This window comes from Nicotiana sylvestris, chromosome 8, assembly GCF_000393655.2.
Source record: "Nicotiana sylvestris chromosome 8, ASM39365v2, whole genome shotgun sequence".
Taxonomy (NCBI): domain Eukaryota; kingdom Viridiplantae; phylum Streptophyta; class Magnoliopsida; order Solanales; family Solanaceae; genus Nicotiana; species Nicotiana sylvestris.
Window position 1 is genome coordinate 13,840,929 of NC_091064.1, and position 25,893 is coordinate 13,866,821.

The window sequence follows — 25,893 nt, forward strand, 5'->3', positions numbered from 1 at the left end:
CTCGATATTTGAGGACCCCATCTTCTGTTATCTCAAACAGTGTCTTTTCCTTCTGAGGGGTGGTATCCCTATAATGAACTAACATAGGATCCTCGTACTAGCGTTCCCTCACTTCAGTTACTAAAAAGTATGTTGCCATATCCTGAATAGTAATTCCAATATTACCTGAGTCTAGTAACCGAACTCCAAAACTAGCTAACTGATGAATCTCATGGACTATTCCCCTCTTCTCTGGCTATAAATATGATAGGCTACCTATAGATCTACGACTGAGGGCGTCGGCTACCACGTTCGCCTTCCCCGGATGGTATAAAATATCAATGTCATAATCTTTAAGTAGCTCCAACAATCTCCTTTGACGTAAATTTAATTTCTTTTGCTTAATGATATACTAGAGGCTCTTATGATCCGTATAGATATCAACATGAATGCCATACAAGTAGTGCCTCCACATCTTTAGTGCATGAATCACTACGACTAACTCTAAATCTTGGGTCGGGTAATTCTTCTCGTGCTTTCTTAGTTGTCAAGAAGCAAAAGCTACAAACTTACCATGCTTCATCAATATACAACCCAATCCAACGCCCAAAGTATCGCAATAGATAACATAATCATCGGTCCTTTCTGGGAGCGTTAGAACCAATGCTGAAGTTAATTTGTCCTTCAATGCTTGGAAACTCCGTTTGCAAGCGTCAATCCATTAAAACTTTGCTCCCTTCTGAGTAAACTTTGTCAGAGGTGCTAAAAGGGAAGAAAATCCCTCTACAAATCTCCTGTAATAACCTGCAAAACTGAGAAAGCTACGAACCTCCATCAGTGTCGTGGGTCTAGGCCAAGTCTTTACTACCTCAATCTTTTGTGTATCAACCCAGATACCTTCACGTGAAATGATATGCCCAAGGAAAGCTACATAGTTCAACCAGAATTCACATTTAGAGAAATTTGCAAATAACTTCCCTTTTGTAGAACTCTGAGCACAGTACGCAAATGATCTGCAAACTCAGCCTCTGAATGAGAATACACCAATATATCATCAATAAATACAATTACGAGCAGATCTAGAAAGGGTTTGAACACACGGTTCATCAAATGCATGAATACTGTTAGGGCATTAGTCAAACCGAAAACACAAAACTCAAAGTGCTCGTATTTGGTCCTGAATGCTATCTTTGGAATATCTTTCTCATTAATCCTTACCTGATGGTACCCAGACCTCAAGTCTATCTTTGAGAAACACTTGGCACCTTCCAACTGATCAAATAAGTCATTAATCCTCGAGAGCGGGTACTTATTCTTGATCGTCATCTTATTCAGCTATCTATAATCAATACACATCCGTAAAGAACCATCTTTCTTCCTCACAAATAACATAGGTGCTCCCCATGGTGATATACTAGGTATGATAAAGCCTTTTTCAAGAAAGTCCTTTAGTTGTTCCTTCAACTCTTTCAGCTCTATGGGGGTCATTCTATAAGGAGGAATAGATATTGGATGAGTATCTGTTAGTAGGTCAATAGCAAACTCAATTTCTCGCTCTGGCGGAAGACCCGAAAGTGCAATGGGAAAAACATCGAGAAACTCATTAACCACAGGGATGGACTGAATGGTTGGTGACTCTACTTGCATATCCTGAACCCAAACTAAGTGATAAATATAGCCTTTTCTGATCATCCTCCTTACCTTGAGATAGGAAATAAATCTACCTCTCGGCGATGCCATGTTACCTTTCCATTCCAAAACAGGCTCCCCTGGAAATTGGAATCGGACCATCTTCGATCTACAATCGACGTTGGCATGACAAGAAGCCAACCAATCCATACCTATTATAACATCAAATTCTACCATATCTAACTCGATTAGGTCTACTACTGTAGATCGATATGAACTACTATTATACAACCTCTATATACCCGCCTAGCTATCACTGGATCCTCAATAGGTGTGGACACCTCAAAAGGCTTAACCAACTCAGGTTTTATTCAAAACTTAAACAGAGTAACATATGATAAGGTGGAACCTGGGTCAATCAGTGCATATACATCATATGAGGGGACTGATAACATACCTGTAACAATATCGGGTGATGATTCTTATTCATGTCGTCTTGCTAATGCATAAATGCGATTTTGAGGACCGCTCAAGCTAGATGTTCCGCCTCTGCCTCTACCACGACCCATTGGTGCTTGTAAACCTTGTCCAGAGGGCGTACTGATGATGACGAACCAGCTACTGATCTCACTAGCTGAGCTATACTTGCATCACCTCTTGTCGGACAATCCCTCATAACCTGGTCCGGATAACCACAAGTATAACAAATACTCAAACCTATACGGCACTGCTCGGCATTCTGCTTACCACACTAAGCACATCGTGGCAAGGGCGGCCTCATCTGACTTGACTCACCCCTATACTAAGAACTCGAGGCTCTGGAATTCTGACTAGGCCCTGAATATGTGGAATGATCAAATATCTTACCACCAAACTGATAGGGCACGCTAACCGATGGCTGGGCTGGATACCTCGGGTATTGTTGTCTCTAACCACTTCGAAACTCACCAGAAGGACCGAAAGACCTCGGTCTCTTATTCTGGGCCCTATCATGCTCACGATCAGCCATGTACTTCTACTTATGCTTATTTACAACCTGAGTGTATGCATGAATATAAGAAGTATACATGTCTTCCTGAAGTGAGACCGACATACAATCGTTAAGAAAGTGCGGCTCTAACCCCATCACGGATTGGTGAACCCGATCCTCCATCTTAGATACAATAGTGGGAGCATTCCTAGCCAACAAGTCAAACTGAAGATTGTACTTCCAAACACTCATGTTACCCTGCCGAAGCGTCAAAAACCTATCAACTCTGGCCCGTCTAAGCTCTGGTGGCAGATAATGATGAAGAAAAGCTTCCGTAAACTCCTGCCATACTGCTAGAGGGGCATCCTCACCTCTGGAAAATTCCCAAGACTCGTACCAATTAACTGCAATGTCTTGGAGTCTATAGGAAACTAGCTCAACTGACTCAGTCGCAGTGGCCTTCATTACCTTCAAAGTCCTCTGCATTCTATCGATAAATACCTGAGGGTCTTCACTTTGATCTGCCCCAGTGAATACCAGAGGGTCCAAATTATGAAATCACGAACCCTCGCATTGACTGACCTATCTGCATGACCAATACCCACCTCCTGACGTCGAGCCTGTATGGCTACTAATCGAGTTAATAGCTGAATAGCATTTCTCATCTCCTGACTCGGTGTATCTGGATGAGGATCTGGACGTACAGAGGCAGTCGATGGAGCTGGTGGCCCTCGAAGTTCTTTTGGAGAGGGCGGGGTATGTGAAGTCTGAGATAGAATCTCACTATGAGACTCTCCTCGAGCCCTGGTAACTCATGGCGCTCGACTAGTAGTCTCACCAGCCACAGATTTTCCCTTATGGATGGTTGTAGTCTTCGAAGGCATCTCTGAAAGCATGACATATCCTTAGGAACATGAATTCTTATGATGCACGATCTAAGATAAGAGGAGAGGATAACATCCTATATGTCCTATAGCCTCCTATCTATAAGTGTGGTGCACAACACATTCATGAACAAGACTCTACTAGACACGGTCTGTAGACAATCCTAGGACAGAACTGCTCTGATACAACTTTTCTCACAACCCAAATCGATGGGCCGCGATGGGTGCCCGAGTCCTACCTACCGAACACCATTAAGCATGCGTCTAAGATATAAATGATACGCTTTAATAAGATAGTGTAAGGTGGTCGGTGTCAAATATAATAACCCAACAAGTTTGGGGTCGAATCCCACAGGGAATAGGTGTGAAAAGGTTACTCGAGTAGTGTGCTACTTGACTTAGGTCGTAATTCTATTCCGTTAATTGTAACAAGAGTATGATATGATTGTGATTTGAAGAGATAACTAATTGTAATGTTGAGAATGTAAATAATTTAATTAAGGAAACCAATATTGTGTCCCCTTCAATGAAATTTAATGCTATCGGTGTTAATATGATATATTTCTAATGGAAGTTTCTTTGGATATGCAAATAATTTCTAAATGACTACCCAATATTTTACAATAGTTGGGTAGTGTTTCCTCTTTATGATTTTTCTAAATATAAAAGAGTTGCAATTTAAGAGCAATCAATTTATTCCAAATAACACTCACTTATTCCTAAGCGATTCTATTAATTAAAGTTTAAAGCCTTGAGTCTTTGATATTTATTTCTACCACACTCTAACTCACTTTTCCAAGTAAAGAAAGAGTTTAATAGCTCTTATTAATGTTTGCAACCACCAACAATAAATGAAGAATGAGAAATAAATATATATCAACCAACCATTATATATATATTCAATGTTAAACACCCATTAACATAACACCCATTTAGGGTCCACAACCTTAGTGTTTAAAGCTAGCTACTCATGCTAAAATATAAAAAGATGAGAATATTAAATGTCATAAAGCTTACAAAGTGCAAGATTCTTCATTCCTAAAGCTTCCAAAAGAGAGGAATATTCAAAGGTTGGAATGTAGCTCAAAAACCATACAAGATGCCCCCACAAAACCCCAATAAATCTATTTATAGTGGGGGTAAAATTCGGCACCAAATTCGGACAAAAATACCCTTTCAGGTCAATTATGCGACCACATTTCTGTCGCATAACAGACATGCGGTCTGCATTCTCGTCACAGCCATCGCATCTTCGAAACCCTAGTTCCCAGGTATTCGTCGCATTTAGGTTATGCGGTCCGCATTGTTGATTTGTGATCACATTTGTCACCATATTTTCTTCCTTCAGCAACTTCTACAGGGAGTTTGAGATCCATTATGCGGCCCGCAAACCTGTTATGTGGTCGCATAATGGACCGCATTTCTTGTGCTTGAATTTGGCCAACAGACTGTTGGGCTTTGCGATTCCTTTGAGCATTATGCGGTCCACATGCTGGATTTGCGGTCTGCATTTTCACATCTGTGATCGCATTTTGCTCTTTTCTTGTCTTTTTACGGCATTTTAATTTCATTTCCATGTTCTTAGGTCCTTAAACCTCATACATTACAAAAATATTAAAATTACATAAGTATGAAAGATAAATGCATTTAAAACAAGCTAAAATCTAAGCAATTTGTATTAAATGTGCCGAAATTCTCCGGCACATAGATAAACATGAATAACATATGTGGGAGAAACTTGTCCAAAAGACATATGTACATATACATGCAGAATACAGTGGGGTGAGCCGGCAAGGCTACTATAGACAACAATATACCAAAAACTAGAAGTCAACCAGGCCACATACTATCCAACTATACATGACTGTCTATAGACCAATATTAGAATACACAACTGTACAAGGACGGGACTAGGCCCTTTCATACCCATATATGCATACCAACATATCGTACCAAGGTCAAAAGTGGCTCTGGATCAAATGGAGCACACCAGCTCTTACTGATCAAGGATCCTAAGAAGGGGGACCATTAGCTCGTCTACCCGTACCCGCGGGCATGAAACATAGGCCTCGGTAAATAGAGCTTCAATACGAATAATGTACTGAGTATGTAAGACATGAAAATCAGTACATAAAAGACATAGATGAAACATAGAATAAAGAATTCCGCATGTAAGTCCAAATAACTTTGTAAATTCTGAAATATTTATAATGTCATGCACGTGCGTATAAATGTCATGTCATGCATAGGTATAGATGTATATAATATCACTATGCCTCTAAGGTCATCTCATCATATCATTTCGACCATTGTGGGCAAAATCATCAACATATACCAGCTGATCAGGTGATGGTGCATATATATTGTAACATTTTCCCATATCCCATATACATATAATATACGCGTATATAATGTCATATTGGTCATGGTTCAAAGTACATGTATAAATGAATGAAATGCATAAGAAATACATTAATAGCATTTTCTCTGAATGTTATAAGATTATTATACCTTTCGGATAACTTTATCAACTACGTATATTTCTGAGACCCATGAACAATAATAATTCACATGGAAAATCAAAAAAATAGGCGTCCTTAGTAATTCTATGAATAAAGTCATTTATGAAAGTTGTGCATTTGCTCATTTCGTTTGTATCGTGTGGATCATGTCAAAAAGAAAGAAGGGATAGCCTTAACGTACCTGAACCAATTCTCTTAGAATTTGCAATTCACGCTTTATAGAATCAACAACCATTGTTATCTAATTTTGGTATGGAATTGTTTTGCTCTTTGAAGAACTCACGACCAGCCACTCTCTATAAGAGATTCCATTTGATTTATAATGTACACATGAATTCATTTGAAGAAACATACGTTCTTAAGACTTAAAATGGCTCTCTTTCATTAGATGGATATGTGACTCATGTGCTTAAGACTTAAAATGGTTCTCTTTCATTAAACGAATATGTGACTCATGTTCTTAAGACTTGCCAAATCTCACCTTTCTAATCTTGCCACATAACATAATAACTTAAGAGTCACAATTCCTTGGGGTGGCTTGTTGCTATGTGGGAGAGAGTCTTATCTTACCCAATTATTTAATTAATTACCCAATAATTCCTTAATTAACTAGGTAATCTGTCATTACCCAATAATTAATCAATTACACACATAATTAAGAATTACTTTAACTTACTTAAAATACTACTCACTTTTAACATACCTTATACATCTTACTATCATGGTCATGTATTACCTTGCATGGCATTAGTCTATAAATATGGGGTATTATAGCTTGGACCGTATTTTATCCCAAATTGTCAAACTTCGACGAAACTCATTTTCTTCTATTTGCTTACCCTCTCTCCTTTACGAATTTACTCATCACGTATTTGAAATAGTATAATGCTTATAGTCCCAAAATAACCTCATTCTCGAACTTATGTCGATTAAATTGAAGACGAAACTTTAACGTACGAAAACGCGAGATGTAACACTCACAACCTAGAAGATCAGGCATAACATATATCACTCTTGTATACCTCAAAGATTATGTGTATTCTTTACCAACCCTCCAACATCATGACACAGAACCTGGACATCATACCACTCCCATCCTTCAATACAATTTATAAGTGTAAACAACATGTTTCTCTCAATCTCTTGCATTCTGAAAGTCAGCAATTGCTTAGAAACATTTCACATGATTGTGAGTCATCTTCTTATGAGGAGGCATCTATGAATCCTGCATGGTAAATGGCAATGACACAGGAATTTGAAGCTTTATATGCTAACCATACTTGGGATTTAGTTGAACTACCTGGAGGAAAGAAAGTTATAGGTTGTAAATGGTTATACAAGATCAAACACAAGGTTGATAGAAGTGTGGAAAGATTCAAAGCAAGGCTAGTGGTGAAGGGATACACACAAGAAGCAGGAATTGATTATATAGAGACTTTTTCACCAGTTGTAAAGATGACCACAGTCAGAACACTGATCAACATTACAGTAAAGAGAGGGTGGGACCTCTATCAACTAGATGTAAATAATACATTTCTTCATATGGATCTACATGAAGAAGTGTATATGGAAGTTCCAAATGACTGATGGTACCTAATGAAAGTCTAGTATGCAGGCTTAGGAAGTTATTATATGGTCTAAAACAGGCTAGCAGATAATGGTATGATAAGTTGATAAAGTCCCTGCATTTCAGGGGTTTCAAGCACTCAGTTAGTGATTACTCATTATTCTACTACAAGAAACAAATGACCTCAGCAGTCTTTGTAGTTGTATATGTGGATGATGTGATTATTACTAGGATCAGTTTGGAGGAAATCAAATAATTGAAGGCATTCATGCATAACCAATTCAAGATAAAAGATCTTGGGAAGTTACATTACTTCTTGGGGCTAGAGATGTTGTATAAGGCTGATGGAGTACTGGTTTGCCGGAGAAAATTTACTATGGATTTACTAAAGGAGTATGATTGCTTGACATACTCTTCTGTCAGCTCTCCACGTGACTTTACCATCAAATTGAGGAGTGGAGATGGAGCCTTATTATCTAATCCAGGGTATTATAGGAAACTAGTTGGGTAAACTAAACTTTCTCACTAATACAAGATTGGACATAGCCTATAGTGTTCAACATTTGAGCCAGTTTATGCAGGCACCATTGTAAACTCATCTAAAGTCTTCTATAAATGTTCTTAGATACTTGAAGAAAGATCTTACTTTGGGAATATTTCTATCCAATGATCCTAACTACATTGTCAGTGCATATTGTGATTCAGATTGGGCTGTTTGCCCTGATTTAAGAAATTTGTGAGTGGGTATATTGTGCTACTTGGGGACAACCTATCAGTTGGAAGTCAAAGAAACAAACTACTGCTTCATTGTCTTTTGCAGAAGCAGAATATAGGTCAATCAGGAAGGTTGTTGGTGAATTAGTAATGGTGAAGAGGTTGCTCGAAGAATTGACAGTCATGTATGCCAATCCCATAACTGTGTTCTGTGATAGTCAAACAGCTGTTCATATTGCAAGAAATCATGTATTCCATGAGAGTACAAAGCACATCGAAGTGGATTGCCACTTTGTCCAGGACAAGATACAGGAGGGGCTAGTCGAACTACATCACATTTTCACCTCTACTCAACTAGTTGACATCTTGACAGAGGCACTCACAGGGGTCAAACATTCAGATCTTCTGAGCAAGTTGGCAATAAATTTCTCGCCTCCAACTTGAGGGGGGAGGGGTATTGAGAATGGTTATATTTATGTGTGTAGTTGTGTAGTACTAATAGAGTAGTGGAGTTAGTGATAGTGATAGTTTTGTAATTAGATACTTTAACATTTTCGTCTTATTCTTTACACACGTGTATATACACACTTCACAGAAATGGATTCACATAATGTAAAGAGTAAGAGGAAAATGTTAAAGTGTCTAATTACAAACCTACCACTATCACTAACTCCACTACTCTATTAGTACTACATAACTAATACACACATAAATATAACCATTCTCAATACCCTCCCCCCCCAAGTTGAAGGTGAGAAATTCACTGCCAACTTGCTGATAAGATCTGAATGTTTGGCCCCTGTGAGTGCCTTTGTCAAGATGTCAGCCAGTTGAGTAGAGGTGAATATGTTAGGAATTTGAGTCAATTGAGGGCTGAAAGTATATAAACCAGTGATTTTTAGAAGCAATTGCGAATTGAGAAACTTCCGATTTGCGATTTCAAATCAAGTGAACACAACAAAGAAGAAAATAAAATACGGACTAGACATAGATTGGAGATTATGAGCCTCGCTCGGATACCATGTCAAAAATGAGAATCAAAATGACTGAGATTCCTCCATTGATGAACCTTTCTGAGCTTCAAAGAGAAGGTTCTAGATGAGAGAGGAATTGGGGAAATGAATTATGTGTATTTCCATTTCTGTGAAGTGTGTATATACACATGTGTAAAGAGTCAGAGAAAAATGTTAAAGTGTCTAATTAAAAACTACCACTATCACTAACTCCACTACTCTATTAGTACTACACAACTAATACATACATAAATATAACTATTCCCAATAATATGAATGACTAACTATTTTTTTGTCTATTTTGCCATCAATAATAACTACGAATGATAATAATAAATGTGCATTTTATTAAGGGCATCTTATTGCTAAGAGAATGTCGATGCATTTTCCAACAGTCTTCGAATTACGTAAGATTGAGAGGGAAACACACATGCCAAAAGCAAGTAGCTGATCCAACAATAAATGTGTGATTTTGACATGATATTTTATATTTCAATACCATATAAGAGGGATGATTTATGTGGTGCCAAAAATTTTCACATGCATTGGATTATAGAAGGGTCTGATTCTTTTATGCGTTCCTTATTTGCAGTTGCGAAACAAATAATGCAGAAAGTAAACAGCAAAAGGATTTTTCCGTGGAACACCTGGCTCAAAAGGTAAAAAACCACAACCTACTATCCGGTAGGATTTTTCCAAGCACTTCACTACAACTTTAAGCCAACAATAAATATTACAAACTCTTGCAAACCTAAGGATTAACTCTAACCTTTGTAGCAACACGCCGCAGGCTGTTACGACTACTTCAAGTTAACTCTAACTTGAAAGATACAACTCGAGTTTACAACCTTTTGTCAACCTAAGGATTAACTTTATCCTTTATAGCAACACGCTACAAGCTATTGCGATTATTTCAAGTTAACTCTAACTTGAAGAATACAACTCCAGTCTCTAGTACAAATGCTTCTAAGAAAAGCAAAAAGGTACAACTCAAAACTCCTACTACACTTTGAAATAGAAATAAAGAAAGACACATAAAACGTTTTATGGAACTGGTTCTTCAATATGGTTCGTGTAACATATCTTGAATCTCACAGGAATTGCTCACAAAATACCTTACTATTTTGCTCTCAATTCTTGCTTTTACTTCAGTATGTGTGCGTCACCTGTAAAAGAGAATACAACTGATATATATAAAGTTAGTAGGATTATGATTAACTAGAAACCTGATGTTTTACTCTTCCTTGGTGGAAGAGTTCTAGTTAACTTCAACTTCTAACTCTTTCAGAGTTCTCTTCAAATAAGTAGTCCTGCTCCTTATCAATTATGCAACATTTTTGTTCCGGGAATATCAGAAATAACCACTTATACATATCCATTGCACGTACATGCATTTTGCTTAAATCTGACCGTGACCCGTATACAGTGCCCCTGGACCTGGTTCATGCATGTGTTCCTTTGTCGATCATCAAAATCAAAACGCTCAAGTCAATAAATTTTTCCTTTTTGATGATGACAAACTTGTGCTTTCCATAAGCCTGGAACCTGTTTCAACTCAGCTCAACATCAACACAATGTGAGAATACTTTCCATTGTAAAGTCACGAATTATCAAGGACCAGATTCATTAGGTTATAAACATAACATTCCAAAGCAAAAGCACACCTGATCTTCCCCCTTTTGGCATCATCGAAAAGTTGCATAATTAAGTTAAGTAAGCAGATTTTACTCATGGCCATTGAGGCTACTTCAAATGCAATATGCGATTCTTTTTTATAGGCCAAACACATAAAAATTACTTTCTAACACTAGGTGGTAGTGAGACTCGAATCTAAGATCTCTGCTCGCTTTGATATCTATATTGAAATATATGATCATTTCGTCTAAAAAGGTATACTTGTAAAAACATACATTTTTATATACTTAATTTTATCTTTAAAATACATTACCCGCGAAAGGTGGAAAGGAGAATGAAGTTTAGCATTGCGAAATTTCAAGGTTGTTATTAGGAGTGGCAAAAGGGAGGGGAGGGTCGGATATGGTTCAGGTCAAAAACGAGTAATGAAAAAATAGATAAATTATCCGACCCGACCCATATTTAATACAGATAAAAAAATGGATTAATCGGTGGATAATATGGGTAACCATATTATCCATGAATTCTTGCATATGATTACTTTTGGGAGAATTCTTAGTCTCCCCTAACTTGAGGAACCCCCAATTTGAGGCTTTACAAATGTAAAAGTTAGACTCATTGGTTATCCATTGATTATCTATTTTCTAAATGGATAATATGGTTCCTATCTATATTTGACCCGTTTTTAAAAAGTTCATTGTCCAACCCATTTTTTAGTAGATAATATGTGTGGTTAACTATTTTTTTTAACCATTTTGCCACCCTTAGTTGTTATGGCGAGAGAAAGAAATATAATGTCGATAACCAAAACTGTCCACGTTGGGGCCATGTGTATTATGTGGTTATCAAGCTGACTTGTTTTTTTATCTGATTAAAACTTTAATCAATAATTATAGACTGCTGACAGTAGGGTGAGGCCATGATTTACCAAATAAAGAGCCTTGTTGGTTTTTAATTATATCATCATTTATAGAAATTAAAATTAACACTTGTATTCTTTAGGGTACGTGTATGGTCTTGGATAATATATACTGACCTCACATTGTCCCCAATATGGAAAGTTGGCGTCTTGTACTCATAAACATGTGTTTTCTATAAGATGAAATTTTGAAATTATATCATGATTTGTTTGCTAATTAAGACGTCTTGTACTCGTAAACACGTCTTGTACTCGTACTAATTAAGATCATGATTTTTTTTGCTAATCGATACAAATGAATCTTTTTCAAAAGTTAAAATACCAGTCTCATTATAGAGAAATGATTATTACTACCTAATTTTCCATCTAAATGATCTTTAATGTGCATGTCAACTATTTTGTACTTGTGTTCCATCGGTAATAACTATTGTATTTATTATTGTCTTGACTGCGGTTTCTTTTGTAGAAATTGATAAACCTAGGGTCTTTACATACAAAATACTAATATTTTTGGTGCCATTATTCCAATGATAAAGACCGTATAAAGTGAATATTCATCGAACTTACTTCTTTTCGTTTTTTTTTATGGATGGGCCTAATCAACTTTGGGGTTGTTACAAAAATAACCGGCCAGATTTATTGTTTACTTATTACAGTCAGTATATATTAATTATGCACATATCATTATTATATATGTATATATTATAAATCTGCTAGCTATTTTTAGTTTAAGAAATTAAATGGACAAATTATTTGAATTAATTCTTCATCAATTTTTATGATACTTGGTTCAGTAAAAACAAAACGCGCGATGCTTGTCTAATCTTACGTCTATATTTAGTTATTTATGTTAGAAATTACCGTCTCTGCTAGAGATTTCTAGTGTGGCCCCCATATAAGGTAATAAATTATTTACCTTGTCTCCCAAAGAAAATAATATATCAGATAATATTCTGTAATTATGCACATATGGTAGTTTCTTTGATGGAAAGAAATTACCATATATTAGGAGTCTCTAGGGTAATTATAATTTATGGGAAAGTCCCTAGGGCTAAAGTATTTGCCTAAGAGTCCCTAGCCTACCTATAAATACGCATGTGACTCCATCAGTCTGGCATCATCCGGTAGACATAGGCTAGAAGGCTCCCTAGATTTTCTGTCAAAGTTTTTACAAGGCGATTCCACAACATTTGAACAATTATGGCTGAAGGTACGTTCCTTGTTTAATTTTCGCTGCGACGGCTCTGCGTATGTACTAATTTTTAACATGTGGTATCAGAGTCTGCCTTTAGCCGTGTTGTTCGGTATTTATTGCTCTTGATTATGAACATATTTGACTTCTATGTATATCTGCCGGCGGATTGTTGTTTGCGGGTCGTCTGTGGTATTTAAGAAAGACACATTAGAAGTTCGATAAGGTTCTGTTGTTCGAAATTTTAACTTAAGACTTGAATCCGCATCGCATCATGTGTTTTTGGGTTTGCATTGTAATGTAACGATGTTAGTCGGCGCTGATACATCACAGACACAGAACATCTCTTTAAAAGAATATTGAACTTTCGTTCAATCCTTGAAACCTTGAATTCTAATTTTGTCCTTTCCTATTTTGAAGTGATAATATCAACCACTATTTTTCTAATAATGGTTTTTGTAAGTTGTGTCGTTTCTGACGTTTACCTTGCCGATTTGTAATATCATGGAGTTTCATATATATTCTCTAATCAATTAAGAAGAATATTTAATTCATTGGTAACCAAAATATAATGGGATGTTTTGTGTTTATAGTAATAGAGTCTGGTTCAAGTTAGTGCTTACTATAAGTTTTCGTACCTTGTTACACTAAAAGTTATGATGATCATAAATGCTTTTGGTTATCATGTTTGTGTACGTTATAAAGCCCATGATTCTATTTAATGCACGGAAGGTTCCTATCTCATATATTTTATCAGATCTGTTTGGTTTTTGTCTTTAAATTGTGAGAAAGAGAGTAGTTACATAATTTAAACAAAACTATGTAATACGACTGTACTACTGTTTTATGTTCTTATAATATTAATTATAAGAATTTACCTTGGAATATTATATAACGCTATGGTTATATCCGGTATGCCTATTCAAAAGCTAATCAACATCTTGTTTAAGTTGATTAATTAAGGTTAATTATTTTGAGATGTCATTTGAGTTTTCTTTTATGTGATGTACTTAGGAGTGGCCACATCATCTTGAGTACTTAATATAAAAGAAATTAAGTTATTTAATCACATAAAGTTTAGTGATTAAAAGTTACAATGACATCTTTTTAGTCCAGTTATCTTATTAAAATAGTAACTCGGCCCTACAGGGAGGTAACTATTTTGGTGAGATTAATTAGAATGAGATAGTAAATCTTTAAGTTGAAAATAATCTTATGCCCACAGGTACAGATTAATTTTGTAGACCTTGGTTTACTAGTCTAATAAAGTAAAGTAAATTCTATGCATGGGTTGCAACCTCTGCCCACAAGAAGGTCTAGAATTTACTTAAAATCGGTATTTTACGTGATTCAACTTTGATGGATTGTACTTCATAACTTATGTATGTTTATCCTTATTTTGCACTATTTACAGCTTTTCCTACCGCTATTTTTAATGAGAATGCTTGAATTCCAATATTTTCTGGTGATAATTATACTGAATGGAAGGAGAAAGTCCTTCTCACTTTAGGGTGCTCGGATCTAGACCTGGCACTCGGTGTGGATGAACCACCTATTCCCATGGAATCAAGTACACCAACTGCTAAGGCTAACTATAAACGGTGGGAGCGATCTAATCGCTTAAGTTTAATGCTCATAAAAGCTCACATAAGCCAAAGCATTAGGGGTTCTATCCCTAACAGCGATAAGGTCAAAGCTTACATGAAGGAAATTGATGAACAATTTGTAAGCTCTGACAAGGCATTGGCTAGCACCCTTATGAAGAGGCTCTCAAGTATGACTTTCGACAGAAGTCGTACAGTGCGTGAGGACATTATGGAGATGAGAGACATTGCTGCTAAACTCAAGTCCCTTGAGGTGGATATGTCTGAACCATTTCTTGTGCATTTCATTCTCAACTCCCTTCCTGCGGAATATGGTCCATTCAAGAATTCTTGCAACACACATAAGTATAAATGGTCAATCAATGAACTTTTGACTATGTGTGTTCAAGAAGAAGAGAGGTTGAAGCATGAAATACCTGAAAGTGTTAATATGGTGACTCATGGTAAGAGAAATGCAAAAAAGTGCAAAAGTGTTCCCATGAAGAAGAAAAGCACATTTGACAAAGATGCTTGTCGTTTCTGTAAGAAGAAGGGACACTGGAAGAAGGATTGCCTGAAATACAAGAAATGGCTTGAGAAGAAAGGTAATTTTACCTTTGTATGTTATGAATCTAATTTTACTGAAGTTTCTGATAATACATGGTGGATTGATTCTGGTGCAACAATTCATATTGCCAATCATGCAGGGCTTTCTAACTCAGACGAAGCCGAAAGGAAGTGAACAATACGTCTATTCTGGCAATAGGATGCGTTCATGTATGGAAGGCGTGGGGACTTATAGGCTTATTTTGAAGGATGATTTTCACTTAGATTTAGAAAATACTTTTTATGTTCTAGAATATTCTTGAAATTTAATTTCTCTTTCAAGACTATCGATTAGTGGATATGATTTGAATTTTCATTATCCTTCTTTGAAACTTTTGAAAGATAATAAAGTTATTGGTTTTGGAAATTTGAATGGAAATTATATAAACTTGAGCTAGACCCCACATTTGAATGTAATGTATTAACTTTGCATGATAAAGAATTTGGCACTAAGCGATGTATTATCAATGAGAACTCATCAAGTCTTTGGCACAAGAGATTGGGACACATCTCTATTGATAGAGTCAAAAGGCTGGTTAATGATGGAGTTCTAAAAGCTCTTGATTTTTCTGACTTTGGGACTTGTGTGGACTGCATAAAGGGTAAGCAGACCAATAAATCAACTAAAGGTGCCAAAAGGATTTCTCAATTACTTGAGATCATACATACAGACATATGTGGACCTTTTCCTAACCCTTGCTTGAATGGTGAGAGATATTTCATCTCTTTTATTGATGACTATTCAAGATATATGTATCTCTATTTCTGTTTAACAAATCGGAAGCACTTGATGCTTTTAAAGTTTACAAGACAGAAGTAGAGAAACAAACTGGTGCTCAGATCAAAATTGTAAGATCTGATAGGGGTGGAGAATATTATGGTAGGTACACAGATAAGGGACAAGTTAAGGGTCTATTTGCTGAGTTCCTTGAAAGTGAAGGTATAATTGCTCAATATACGATTCCAAGAACACCACAACAAAATGATGTAGCATAAAGAAGGAACCAGACATTAATGGACATGGTAAGAAGCATGATTAACAGATCAAGTTTACCTTTATCCTTATAGAGTGAAACCTTAAAAACCGATGTGTATATTTTAAATAGGGTTCCATCCAAGGATGCCCCCAAGACACCTTTTGAGTTATGGAAAGGATGGAAACCTAGTTTAAATCATTTACACGTTTGGGGATGTCCAACTGAAGTGAGGGTTTATAACCCACAACTAAAGAAGTTGGATGAAAGAACAATAAGCGGTTATTTTATAGGCTTTGCGATTAACTCTAAGGGATTTAGGTTTTACTATCCTTCTCATTCTCCTAAAATTATTGAAGCTAGAAACGCTAAACTTCTTGAGGATCATGAAGAGAGAGGAAGTGGTTTGACTCAAAGGGTGGAATTAGAAGAAATAAGGGAATCACTTGTGGTACCTTTATGTATTGGAAACTTGAATGTTGCTCAAAACAATTCTCATGAATTATCTGAACAACAACAAGTTCAAGATCCACCACCACTTAAGGAGCCACATGAAGATCAACCTGCTTTACCTGAGCTCACTGAAGAAGTGCCTAAACCAGTGGGAGTAAGAAAATCCTCAAGAGTTCGAAAACTAGCAATTTCTAGTGACTATATAGTATATCTCCAAGAGTTTGATTATGATATTGGACTAAAAAATGATCCATGCTCGTTTTCACAAGCCATGAGTGGAAAAAATTCCACACTTTGGTATGATGCCATGAAAGAAGAGTTAGAATCTATGGCTAAAAATAAAGTTTGGGGTCTCGTCGAATTACCAAAGGGATCCTCTACCATAGGCTCCAAATGGGTCTTTAAAGCTAAAAGAGATTCATCTAATAATATCGAACGATATAAAGCCAGACTTGTAGCCAAGGGTTTTACTCAAAGGGAAGGCATTGATTACCATGAAACCTTCTCTCCACTATCAAAGAAGGATTCATTGAGAATAATCATGGTATTAGTAGCTCATTTTAATTTAGAGTTACATCAAATGGATGTGAAAACAGCTTTCCTGAATGGAGATCTTGAAAAGGAGGTATACATGCGCCAGCCTGAAGGATTTTGTGATAAGGACAAAAGTCACCTTGTTTGCAAGTTGAATAAATCCATTTATGGGCTAAAGCAGGCTTTCCGCCAATAGTATATTAAATTTCATAATGTTGTTTCTTCATTTGGATTTAAGGAGAACATCATTGATCAGCGTATATACCTTAAGATAAGTGGGAGAAAATATATTTTTCTAGTCCTATATATGGATGATATTTTGCTTGCAAGTAGTGATTTGGGAAGGTTGCACGAGACTAAACAGTTTCTTATCCAGAATTTTGAGATGAAGGATATGGGTGAAGCCTCTTATGTCATTGGCATAGAGATTCACAGAGACAGATCCCAAAGATTACTTGGACTGTCGCAAAAGGCCTACATTGAAAGAATTCTGGAAAGATTCGGGATGAAGAACTGTTCACCTATAGTAGCACCCATAATTAAAGGTGACAAATTCTCATTGAATCAATGTCCACAAAATGCATTGGAAAAGGATCAAATGAAAGACATTCCCTATGCTTCACTTGTTGGGAGCCTTATGTATGCACATGTTTGTACTAGACCTGATATTGCTTTTGCGGTAGGAATGCTTGGCAAATATCAAAGTAACCCTGGTCTTGACCATTGGAAAGCTGGTAAAAGGGTCTTGAGATATTTTCAAGGAACCAAAGATTTTAAGCTCACATACAAATGCTCTGACTCATTGGAGGTGATTGGATATTCAGACTCTGACCTGGGTGGATGCAAGGACACTGGTAAATCTACTTCAGGTTACATTTTCCTTCTTGCTGGAGGTGCTGTGTCTTGGAGAAGTGTCAAGCAGACCATTGTTGCAACATCCACAATGGAAGCTGAATTTATAGCATGCTATGAAGCTACATCACAGGCGTTATGGTTGAAAAACTTTATTTTCGGCCTTAGGATTGTCGATTCTATTTCAAGGCCATTGAGAATTTTTGTGACAATTCGGTTGCGGTTTTATTTTCTAAGAATAATAAAAGTTCCAGCCGAAGCAAGCACATCGACATAAAGTACTTGATGGTTAGAGACTATGTGAAGAAGCAAGATGTGAATTATGAGCATGTTGGTACTACCTTGATGATTGCTGATCCTATGACTAAAGGTCTGCCGGCTAATATTTTCAAGGATCATGTAACTCATATGGGGCTTAGTAGCTCAACTTAGTCTTGCTTTGCTCTCTAACAGTTTGTCTAGACATTATGATTATTTTGATATACATGACAATGCACACTTTTGTTTTTTCATGTATTATTTGTGATCATTGGATCAATAAAGTTGGACTCTGAATGACTTATATTAACTTCATTCATAAAGTTGTGAGACACTTTATTAGAATATATTGTGCATTATAATACATGGAAGGAAGTGTTTGTTTAAAAGCATGACCGTCATGATTCATGTAATAATATATTCTAGTTAAAGTGATAGTCACATAACTTTTAGTTGAGTGATAAAGTTTATGGCCATATTATATGTTTATCTCTCATAAAGGATTATCTGATTTTAATATGTGGGCCAAGTGGGAGAATGTTAGAAATTACCGTCTCTTCTAGAGACTTCTAATGTGGCACACATATAAGGTAATAAATTATTTACCTTGTCTCTCAAAGGAAATAATATATCAGATAATATTATGTAGTTATGCATATATGGTAGTTTCTTTGATGGAAAGAAATTACCATATATTAGGAGTCCCTAGGGAAATTATAATTTATGGGGAAGTCTTTAGGGCTAAAGTATTTGCCTAAGAGTCCCTAGCCTACTTATAAATACGCCTGTGACTCCATCAGTCTGGCATCCTACGATAGGCACAGGCTAGAAGACTCCCTAGGTTTTCTGTCAAAGTTTTTACAAAGCGATTCTACAACACTTGAACAATTATGGCTAAAGTTGCGTTCCTTGTTAATTTTCCGCTGCGACGGCTCTGCATATGTACTAATTTTTTACAATTTATTCACACAATTTAGAACTTGTTTCTCTAATTAAGCATATATAGTGGCTTCCTTGAAAGGAGACATGTATGTCAAGGTATATAACTATCATTATATAGACTATTTCACTAAGTTATATAAAAACACACTAAGTTATATAAAAACTTGGTCTCCAAGATTTGGTCCCAAGCTTCAAAAAGTGACAAATCGAAATGCTGATGATAGCCAACGTAATAGATGATATATCTTGAGGAGTATACAAATAATCAAAGGATGGACCAGGTTTAAAATTTATAGATTTTAAAATGGTCTTCGAATTCATAATCATACTAATTATTATGTTTACTATAAAATATTTATATATTTAATAGATTTGTTAATACATTACTATAAAATATTTATATATTTAATAGATTTATTAATACAAATATAAGATATAAACAAAAATTATTAATTTCGGCTTAACACGTATGTAGTATAATACAGAAATATAAATTCAAAAAGGCTAATTCGTTAGAAAGAAGCGCACACTCCACAAATATAAACATGAAATCTTGACCTCCTAATTGGTAGGGGAAATCTACCAACCATACCGACTAATCAGTCATTGTTTGAAGACTTTGGTGCAAAGGTCGAAACCATTTGTTAGCCACCACTTGTCCCTAAACAATTCTCCCAAATTTTCACATTTCTTTTTCTAATAAAATCCGAGAACTTCTAATGTGTTGAAAAAAATGAAATTGTCAAAAATTTCCCTTTTGATATGGACAAAGGATTTAACCGGATCTTTACACAAATAGACGGTCATGTTTATTATTTACTTTTTTCTAGCCATATACATTAATTATGTATTGATTATACACAAGTGTATATATACAATACATAAATTATGCATATATATACCTTCACCGGCTATTTTTGTGTAAGCTATTGGATGGACAACTATTTGGGTACAATATATATATATATATATATATATATATATATATATATAGAGAGAGAGAGAGAGAGAGTAAAAATTGTATATCATATTACTCCCTCTGTTCCAGTTTGTCTGAACTTATTTTCTTTTTAATTCGTTCCAAAAAGTATGATTCGTTTCTAAATTTGGTAAAAACATCTTTTAAACATTTCACGTACAAATGCTGAGTGTGAAGACGCATTTTGGAGTGAACCACATTTATTTGCTTTCTTAATATTCCGCAAAGATTATTTAAGGACTGCATTATTCAGATCAGTCCCATGCTATACTGATACTCCTTAATTTTCTGCTTTATTAATACTAATGCATTTATTTGGCAAAAAAAAAAAACATTTCACCTCAGTCTTGACAAATACTATTGACTTCAATCTGTCTTAAAGCACTTGTTTCTCTTCTATTTTTTTTCTTCTATAAATAAGGCTCATATTCCATAAGGACCTACAACTTCACTTTTGTTTTCCAGAATCTCCGTCTTCTCTTCCTTACCATCACAACTATTTTTATTTTCTTCAAAACTTTACAATCTTCTACATCAATATTCCTAAAAACAAAATAAAGAGCTATGGGAAGAACACCATGTTGTGATAAAAATGGACTGAAAAAAGGTCCATGGACTCCAGAAGAAGATCAAAAACTCATTCACTATATTCAACTTCATGGCCCTGGAAACTGGCGAAATCTCCCCAAAAATGCTGGTATATAATTCTTATATCCACCTTTTAATTTATTTGACATGAAGATAAACATTCACTACTAAAAAAAACAGAAATTAGCAACCTACAAATTCTGTAGGTAAACAACAAAATTCGTAGCTAATTTCAGGTTTTCAGTAGTAATTCTTAATAATGAATAATATATATATGGTGTTCTAATATTTCAATCACAAATTGTTTGTAGGACTACAAAGGTGTGGCAAGAGTTGTCGTCTTAGATGGACGAATTATTTGAGACCTGATATTAGGAGAGGAAGATTTTCGTTTGAAGAAGAAGAAACTATTATCCAACTTCACAGTGTTCTTGGCAACAAGTATGATCATATCTATTACACTCATTTCAATCTTTCATCATTAGTTTTGGTCTTTGAACCGTGCGATAAGCTCATTTAAAATGTTTAACGTGTCAGAAAGAGTACACAACTTTTATTTAACTAATTATGTTTTGAACACGTTCATAATCAGCTGTTACAAAGAGAATACTTTTTTTATACCTAATTATCATGTTTTTATCAACAAGTCTCTCACATGCAGACATGATTATCTTTCATGACCAAGCACATAAAAATTTCTTTTTCATAATCTGTGACAGTAACACCTAAAGCACTATCTCTGTCTAGAGGTGTTCATAAAAATCCAAAATATCGAATCAAACCGATCAAAAATTGATACTTTTTTAATTTGGTTTGATCTTAAACCGAATCGATAAAAATCCAAATTACTTAGTTTGGTTTTTTTGGGAAAAAATTAATTTACACCGATCCATGAACACCCCTATATGTATCTGTTCCAGTATTATGTTGAATTATATTACCACCACGTTCAGAAAAATTTAAATTGTTAGAGATAACATACTGTTATTTATTTAGTTATGCTTTCAACCCTAAATTAAAGCTCATATGTTTAACCCTATGTTTGTTTTTAGGTGGTCAGCTATAGCGGCTCGTCTGCCAGGAAGAACAGATAACGAAATCAAGAATTACTGGAACACACACATAAGAAAAAGGCTTTTGAGAATGGGCATTGATCCAGTAACACACAGACCTCGTCTTGATTTCTTAGATTTATCATCACTTTTCAACTCAACTCAGCTTAATCTTTCCAGTTTACTTGGATTACAAGCACTCGTAAATCCAGAAATATTAAAACTTGCAAATTCCCTTTTAATATCCCAAACTGAAAATCCAGAATTATTATTACAAAAAATTCAAGAAAACCAGTTATTGAATGGACAAATTCAAAACTCTCAAGGGCCAAATATTTCAAATAATCAGACCTCTATGTTCCAATATAATAATCAACTCCACCACCAAGTTCCTGAAATTCCAAATTGCACCCCAAATGTTTCATGTTCTTCTTCCCATCAGTCCATGAACGGCCAAATATTCCAAGAAAATATGATGCTACCACTTCAATACTATAGTAATTATTCTGCGTCTGATGCAACTGAAAATTCAACGTTTCAGTCCCTAAACAACAGCAGCAATCAGAATAGTCAGAATTTTAGCTTTGATACACCTTTATCGTCAGGCATTGAAGACGAGAAAGAGAGTTATTGCAGTAATTTCATGAAATTTGAAATTCCAGAGAGTTTAGATTTTGATGATTTTATGTAAATATTTACATTGTCGAAAAAGTTTGTAACTCCTTTTTTTTTTTTTTTCTTTTTGTTGTTTCTTTTCCACTTTAAGTTGCATTTGCCTTTTGTACTGTTGTGTTTTTGGCTCAAAATAGAGAGTTTGTATACTATTTAGGGAGTGAGATAAGATTCTCTTTGATCATAGTTTTTGCAAATAGCTTTCAAATATTTTGAATTATTAATTATTATCACTTATATTATAATATTTTTTATATAGTTTTCGAGTATGAAAATATTATTTCAAAAAACTTAGAGAATCCATGTTAGAATTCACACTGAAAATTAGTCAATTTGATCTTCGTACCTAAAAAAAATTCAAACAAATTGAAATGAGGGGAGTGTATTATTCTCTTTTGAGTTTATTTTTGGTGCACTAATGGCGTATAAGTATTCGCATGCCTTCATGTTGATCAAGTCACTTGCAATAAGAGCGGCTTAATAAGTTATACTCCCTCTATTTCAGAAAAAAAAAAAAGCATTATTTTCTTATAAGTTATATATACATACTCCCTCTGTTTCAAAACAATTGACACTATTTTCTTATTAGTCTATTAAAGATTGACACCCTTGAATATTTCTTTAACGGAAAGTATTTATAGCCACACAAATGCTATGACAGATGTCACACTATAGGTTTCAAAAGTTTTATAGCCACCAAATATTATAGCTTTATATTTAAGATCAGATATCTCAAAAGTTTTTATTTCTTTATTAAAAACTAGTATTAGCACCCGCGCGGATGCGCGGACACTAATCATGTCAAATAATTATTTATTTGAATTATGTGTCAATAGTCTTAGAATTTAAACCTTCTTGATAAATATAGATAATTATTGGATATAAATTAAGAAACACTATATGAAAAAATTAACCATTTCTCAAATTTTCTAGTTATAATTCTATTTTCTGTTTTGGTACCATTCTCATCGGTGTCATTGGATCCTGAAAATAGTCAGGAAGCAAAATAATAACTCATATCTATGGCAAAACAATCAAAAGTTGAGACGATGAAGGATTCTTTGGATACGACTTGACTCTTGTATTACTACTTGAACTCTTATTTGGTGTGTTGATATCTTTCAAAAAATATTTCTATTTTAAAATTTCAGTTTCTAAAATTTTATTTTTCAATAATAATTGTGTTTATAATAATGGAAGTAAAAATATTATCCTTAATTCAAAAACTCAGTTTAGTCGGGTATCTAAAAATTTAAATAATTTTTTAGCTAGTGAATTTATTTTTTCCAGTATGACTCCATTTTTATATTTGACACTAATCATATTGAACATCTGAGTTATTTGAATTATATATAAATAACCTTAAAATTTAAACCTTCTATATAATTATAGATAATTTTTAGATATTAATTAAGAAATACTACATAAAAAACTAATATTTTTTCAAATCTCGTAGTGATTTTTTTTTTTGCACCATTCTTATTGGAGTTATTGGAACCTAAAAATAGTCACGAAGCGAAATAATAACTCGTATTTATGGCAAAGCACAAAGGCTAACACAATATGAACGACTTTTTGGTTACGACATGACTCTTTTACTATGACTCGAACTCTTCTTTGGTATGTTGTTATCTTTCGAAAAATATTTTATTTTGAAATTCTAATTTTATTTTGGTATGTTGTTATCTTTAAATAATGATTAGCTTTATAATGATGCAAGTGAAGATATCATCCTTAATTTAAAATCCACTTTAATAGACTATCTAAAAATTTAAATAATTTTTTAGCCGACGAAACTTTATTTCAGTATGGCTCTATTTTGAGTTTATTGATATCTTTAGCCACAGATTTTAAATTTTGAATACCCTATATATACAATTTTTTTGTTCTTTGAATCATTAAATGTTAAATTCGTTGATTGTTATTATATAACATTGCACATATTGTCTTAAAATTATCAAATAGTTTTTCTCGACACTATACATGGCTTAACATCAATGCAAACTACTCAAATTGCATCTAAATTCAAATTCGAATATCATATCAGTTTGTTAGTAATAGTATTTTTTTGTAAACGACACACAATGTAAATTAGAAAAAAATATATTCTAAGATATCCTTATCTTATAATCTATGTATTTGAGTTGAAAAAAATATTTTAAATCGATGAGATCAGCTTCCAAATTTTTTATACTCAACAGAGATAAAGAGAAGAAGAAATTCGTTGTCATCTCTATTTTCTGGTTCTTAGATTTTCCATACATTTTTTCTATATTTATTTTCTTTTATCTTATTTTTATGTATTTCTTTCTTTTGTAACAAAAAATTAATTTATTTCGCTATAAAAGGATGATTTTTAATAGAAATTGTCTACATAAGAAATTTATTTATATTATTAGTCTTTGGTTAAAATTATTTCATATTTTTCTTTTGGCTTTATCTAATCAACCTAAATATGTACTCACCTAACTACTTAAATTAAAAAATTAAAGAATGTGTAATTTAGATATAATCCATATATAATACGTGTATAATCATGTATCGTCAGTATATCATCTATGTATATCAGCTATAAAAGATCAACGATAAATCTGGCCGGATATTTATGTAAATATTCCATGAGATTTTGGTTACTTGATTTCATCCATGATATGACTTCTATTATAATAATTTAAAAATTCTCTACTAAAATTCAAAAATATCTTATCCTTCTATTATTAAAATTACATTATATTTTAAAAAATAATCACATTTTGAAATAATTTTTTTACATTTTTTTAAAAAAATATTTGGCGTCATACCATTTATTTTCAAAATATATTTTTTGTTATACTTGAAAATCGATATAGAAACTACCAATTAGAAACCAATATTCCTCTTGTTGAAATTCGAGAAACCTTTCACATAATTTAATGATTCAAAACTAATATTCTTCAACGAGAAAAATATTATACCCCTGCAATGATGGCTTGACTGCAGCTAAATGAAAAGGTTTCAACTTATACCCTTTAATTCCTAAAAGATGCTAAATTAAAAGTAATGATAGCAATTGTATAACCAATATTTTGTTATTTTTTTTATGTCCATTTATACAATTTGACTCTTCAAACAAACATTCTTCAAAAAAAAGAAAGAAAAATAACTTTTTTGGAATATTAACACATTATTGTGATGTTTCTTTCTATACCATGTAGCTTTAATTCATTATATATGTAAGTAAACTTTTATTTGATTTTTAAATTCTTTTTTGTTATTTGAATAAACATAGACATGTACCCTATGTATTATATTTATTTTAAAAGAAATTTGCTTTATTCAAATCTAGCTATAGTGTTTTGAAGAACTATAATTATAGGGTTTTAGATGTGAATGAGTT

The 25,893-nt window shown here is 34.1% G+C and overlaps 2 protein-coding genes across 2 annotated transcripts; both read left to right on the top strand.

The window, feature by feature from the left end:
• The first annotated feature begins 7,819 nt into the window (after positions 1-7,819).
• Positions 7,820-8,291, top strand: LOC138874710 (uncharacterized mitochondrial protein AtMg00810-like). The gene is made up of 2 exons (XM_070153487.1): positions 7,820-8,058; positions 8,177-8,291. The coding sequence occupies exons 1-2, from the start codon at positions 7,820-7,822 to the stop codon at positions 8,289-8,291; spliced, it is 354 nt and encodes a 117-aa protein (XP_070009588.1).
• Positions 8,292-20,672: 12,381 nt separating this feature from the next.
• On the top strand, positions 20,673-22,664 carry LOC104224434 (transcription factor MYB41-like). Its single transcript, XM_009776085.2, has 3 exons — positions 20,673-20,902; positions 21,105-21,234; positions 21,846-22,664. Exons 1-3 carry the CDS (start codon positions 20,770-20,772, stop codon positions 22,534-22,536), a joined length of 954 nt encoding a protein of 317 aa, XP_009774387.1. The 5' UTR covers positions 20,673-20,769; the 3' UTR covers positions 22,537-22,664.
• Positions 22,665-25,893: the final 3,229 nt, after the last annotated feature.

What these genes read in the sequence shown, in the direction of transcription:
- LOC138874710 (XM_070153487.1), top strand. Translation starts at nt 7,820, where the DNA reads ATGCATAACCAATTCAAGATAAAAGATCTTGGGAAGTTACATTACTTC. An exon ending in TATTATAGGAAACTAGTTGG is followed by an intron (nt 8,059 to 8,176) that starts GTAAACTAAACT and finishes AAATGTTCTTAG; the next exon opens with ATACTTGAAGAAAGATCTTA.
- LOC104224434 (XM_009776085.2), top strand. Translation starts at nt 20,770, where the DNA reads ATGGGAAGAACACCATGTTGTGATAAAAATGGACTGAAAAAAGGTCCA. An exon ending in AAATCTCCCCAAAAATGCTG is followed by an intron (nt 20,903 to 21,104) that starts GTATATAATTCT and finishes AATTGTTTGTAG; the next exon opens with GACTACAAAGGTGTGGCAAG. An exon ending in CACAGTGTTCTTGGCAACAA is followed by an intron (nt 21,235 to 21,845) that starts GTATGATCATAT and finishes GTTTGTTTTTAG; the next exon opens with GTGGTCAGCTATAGCGGCTC.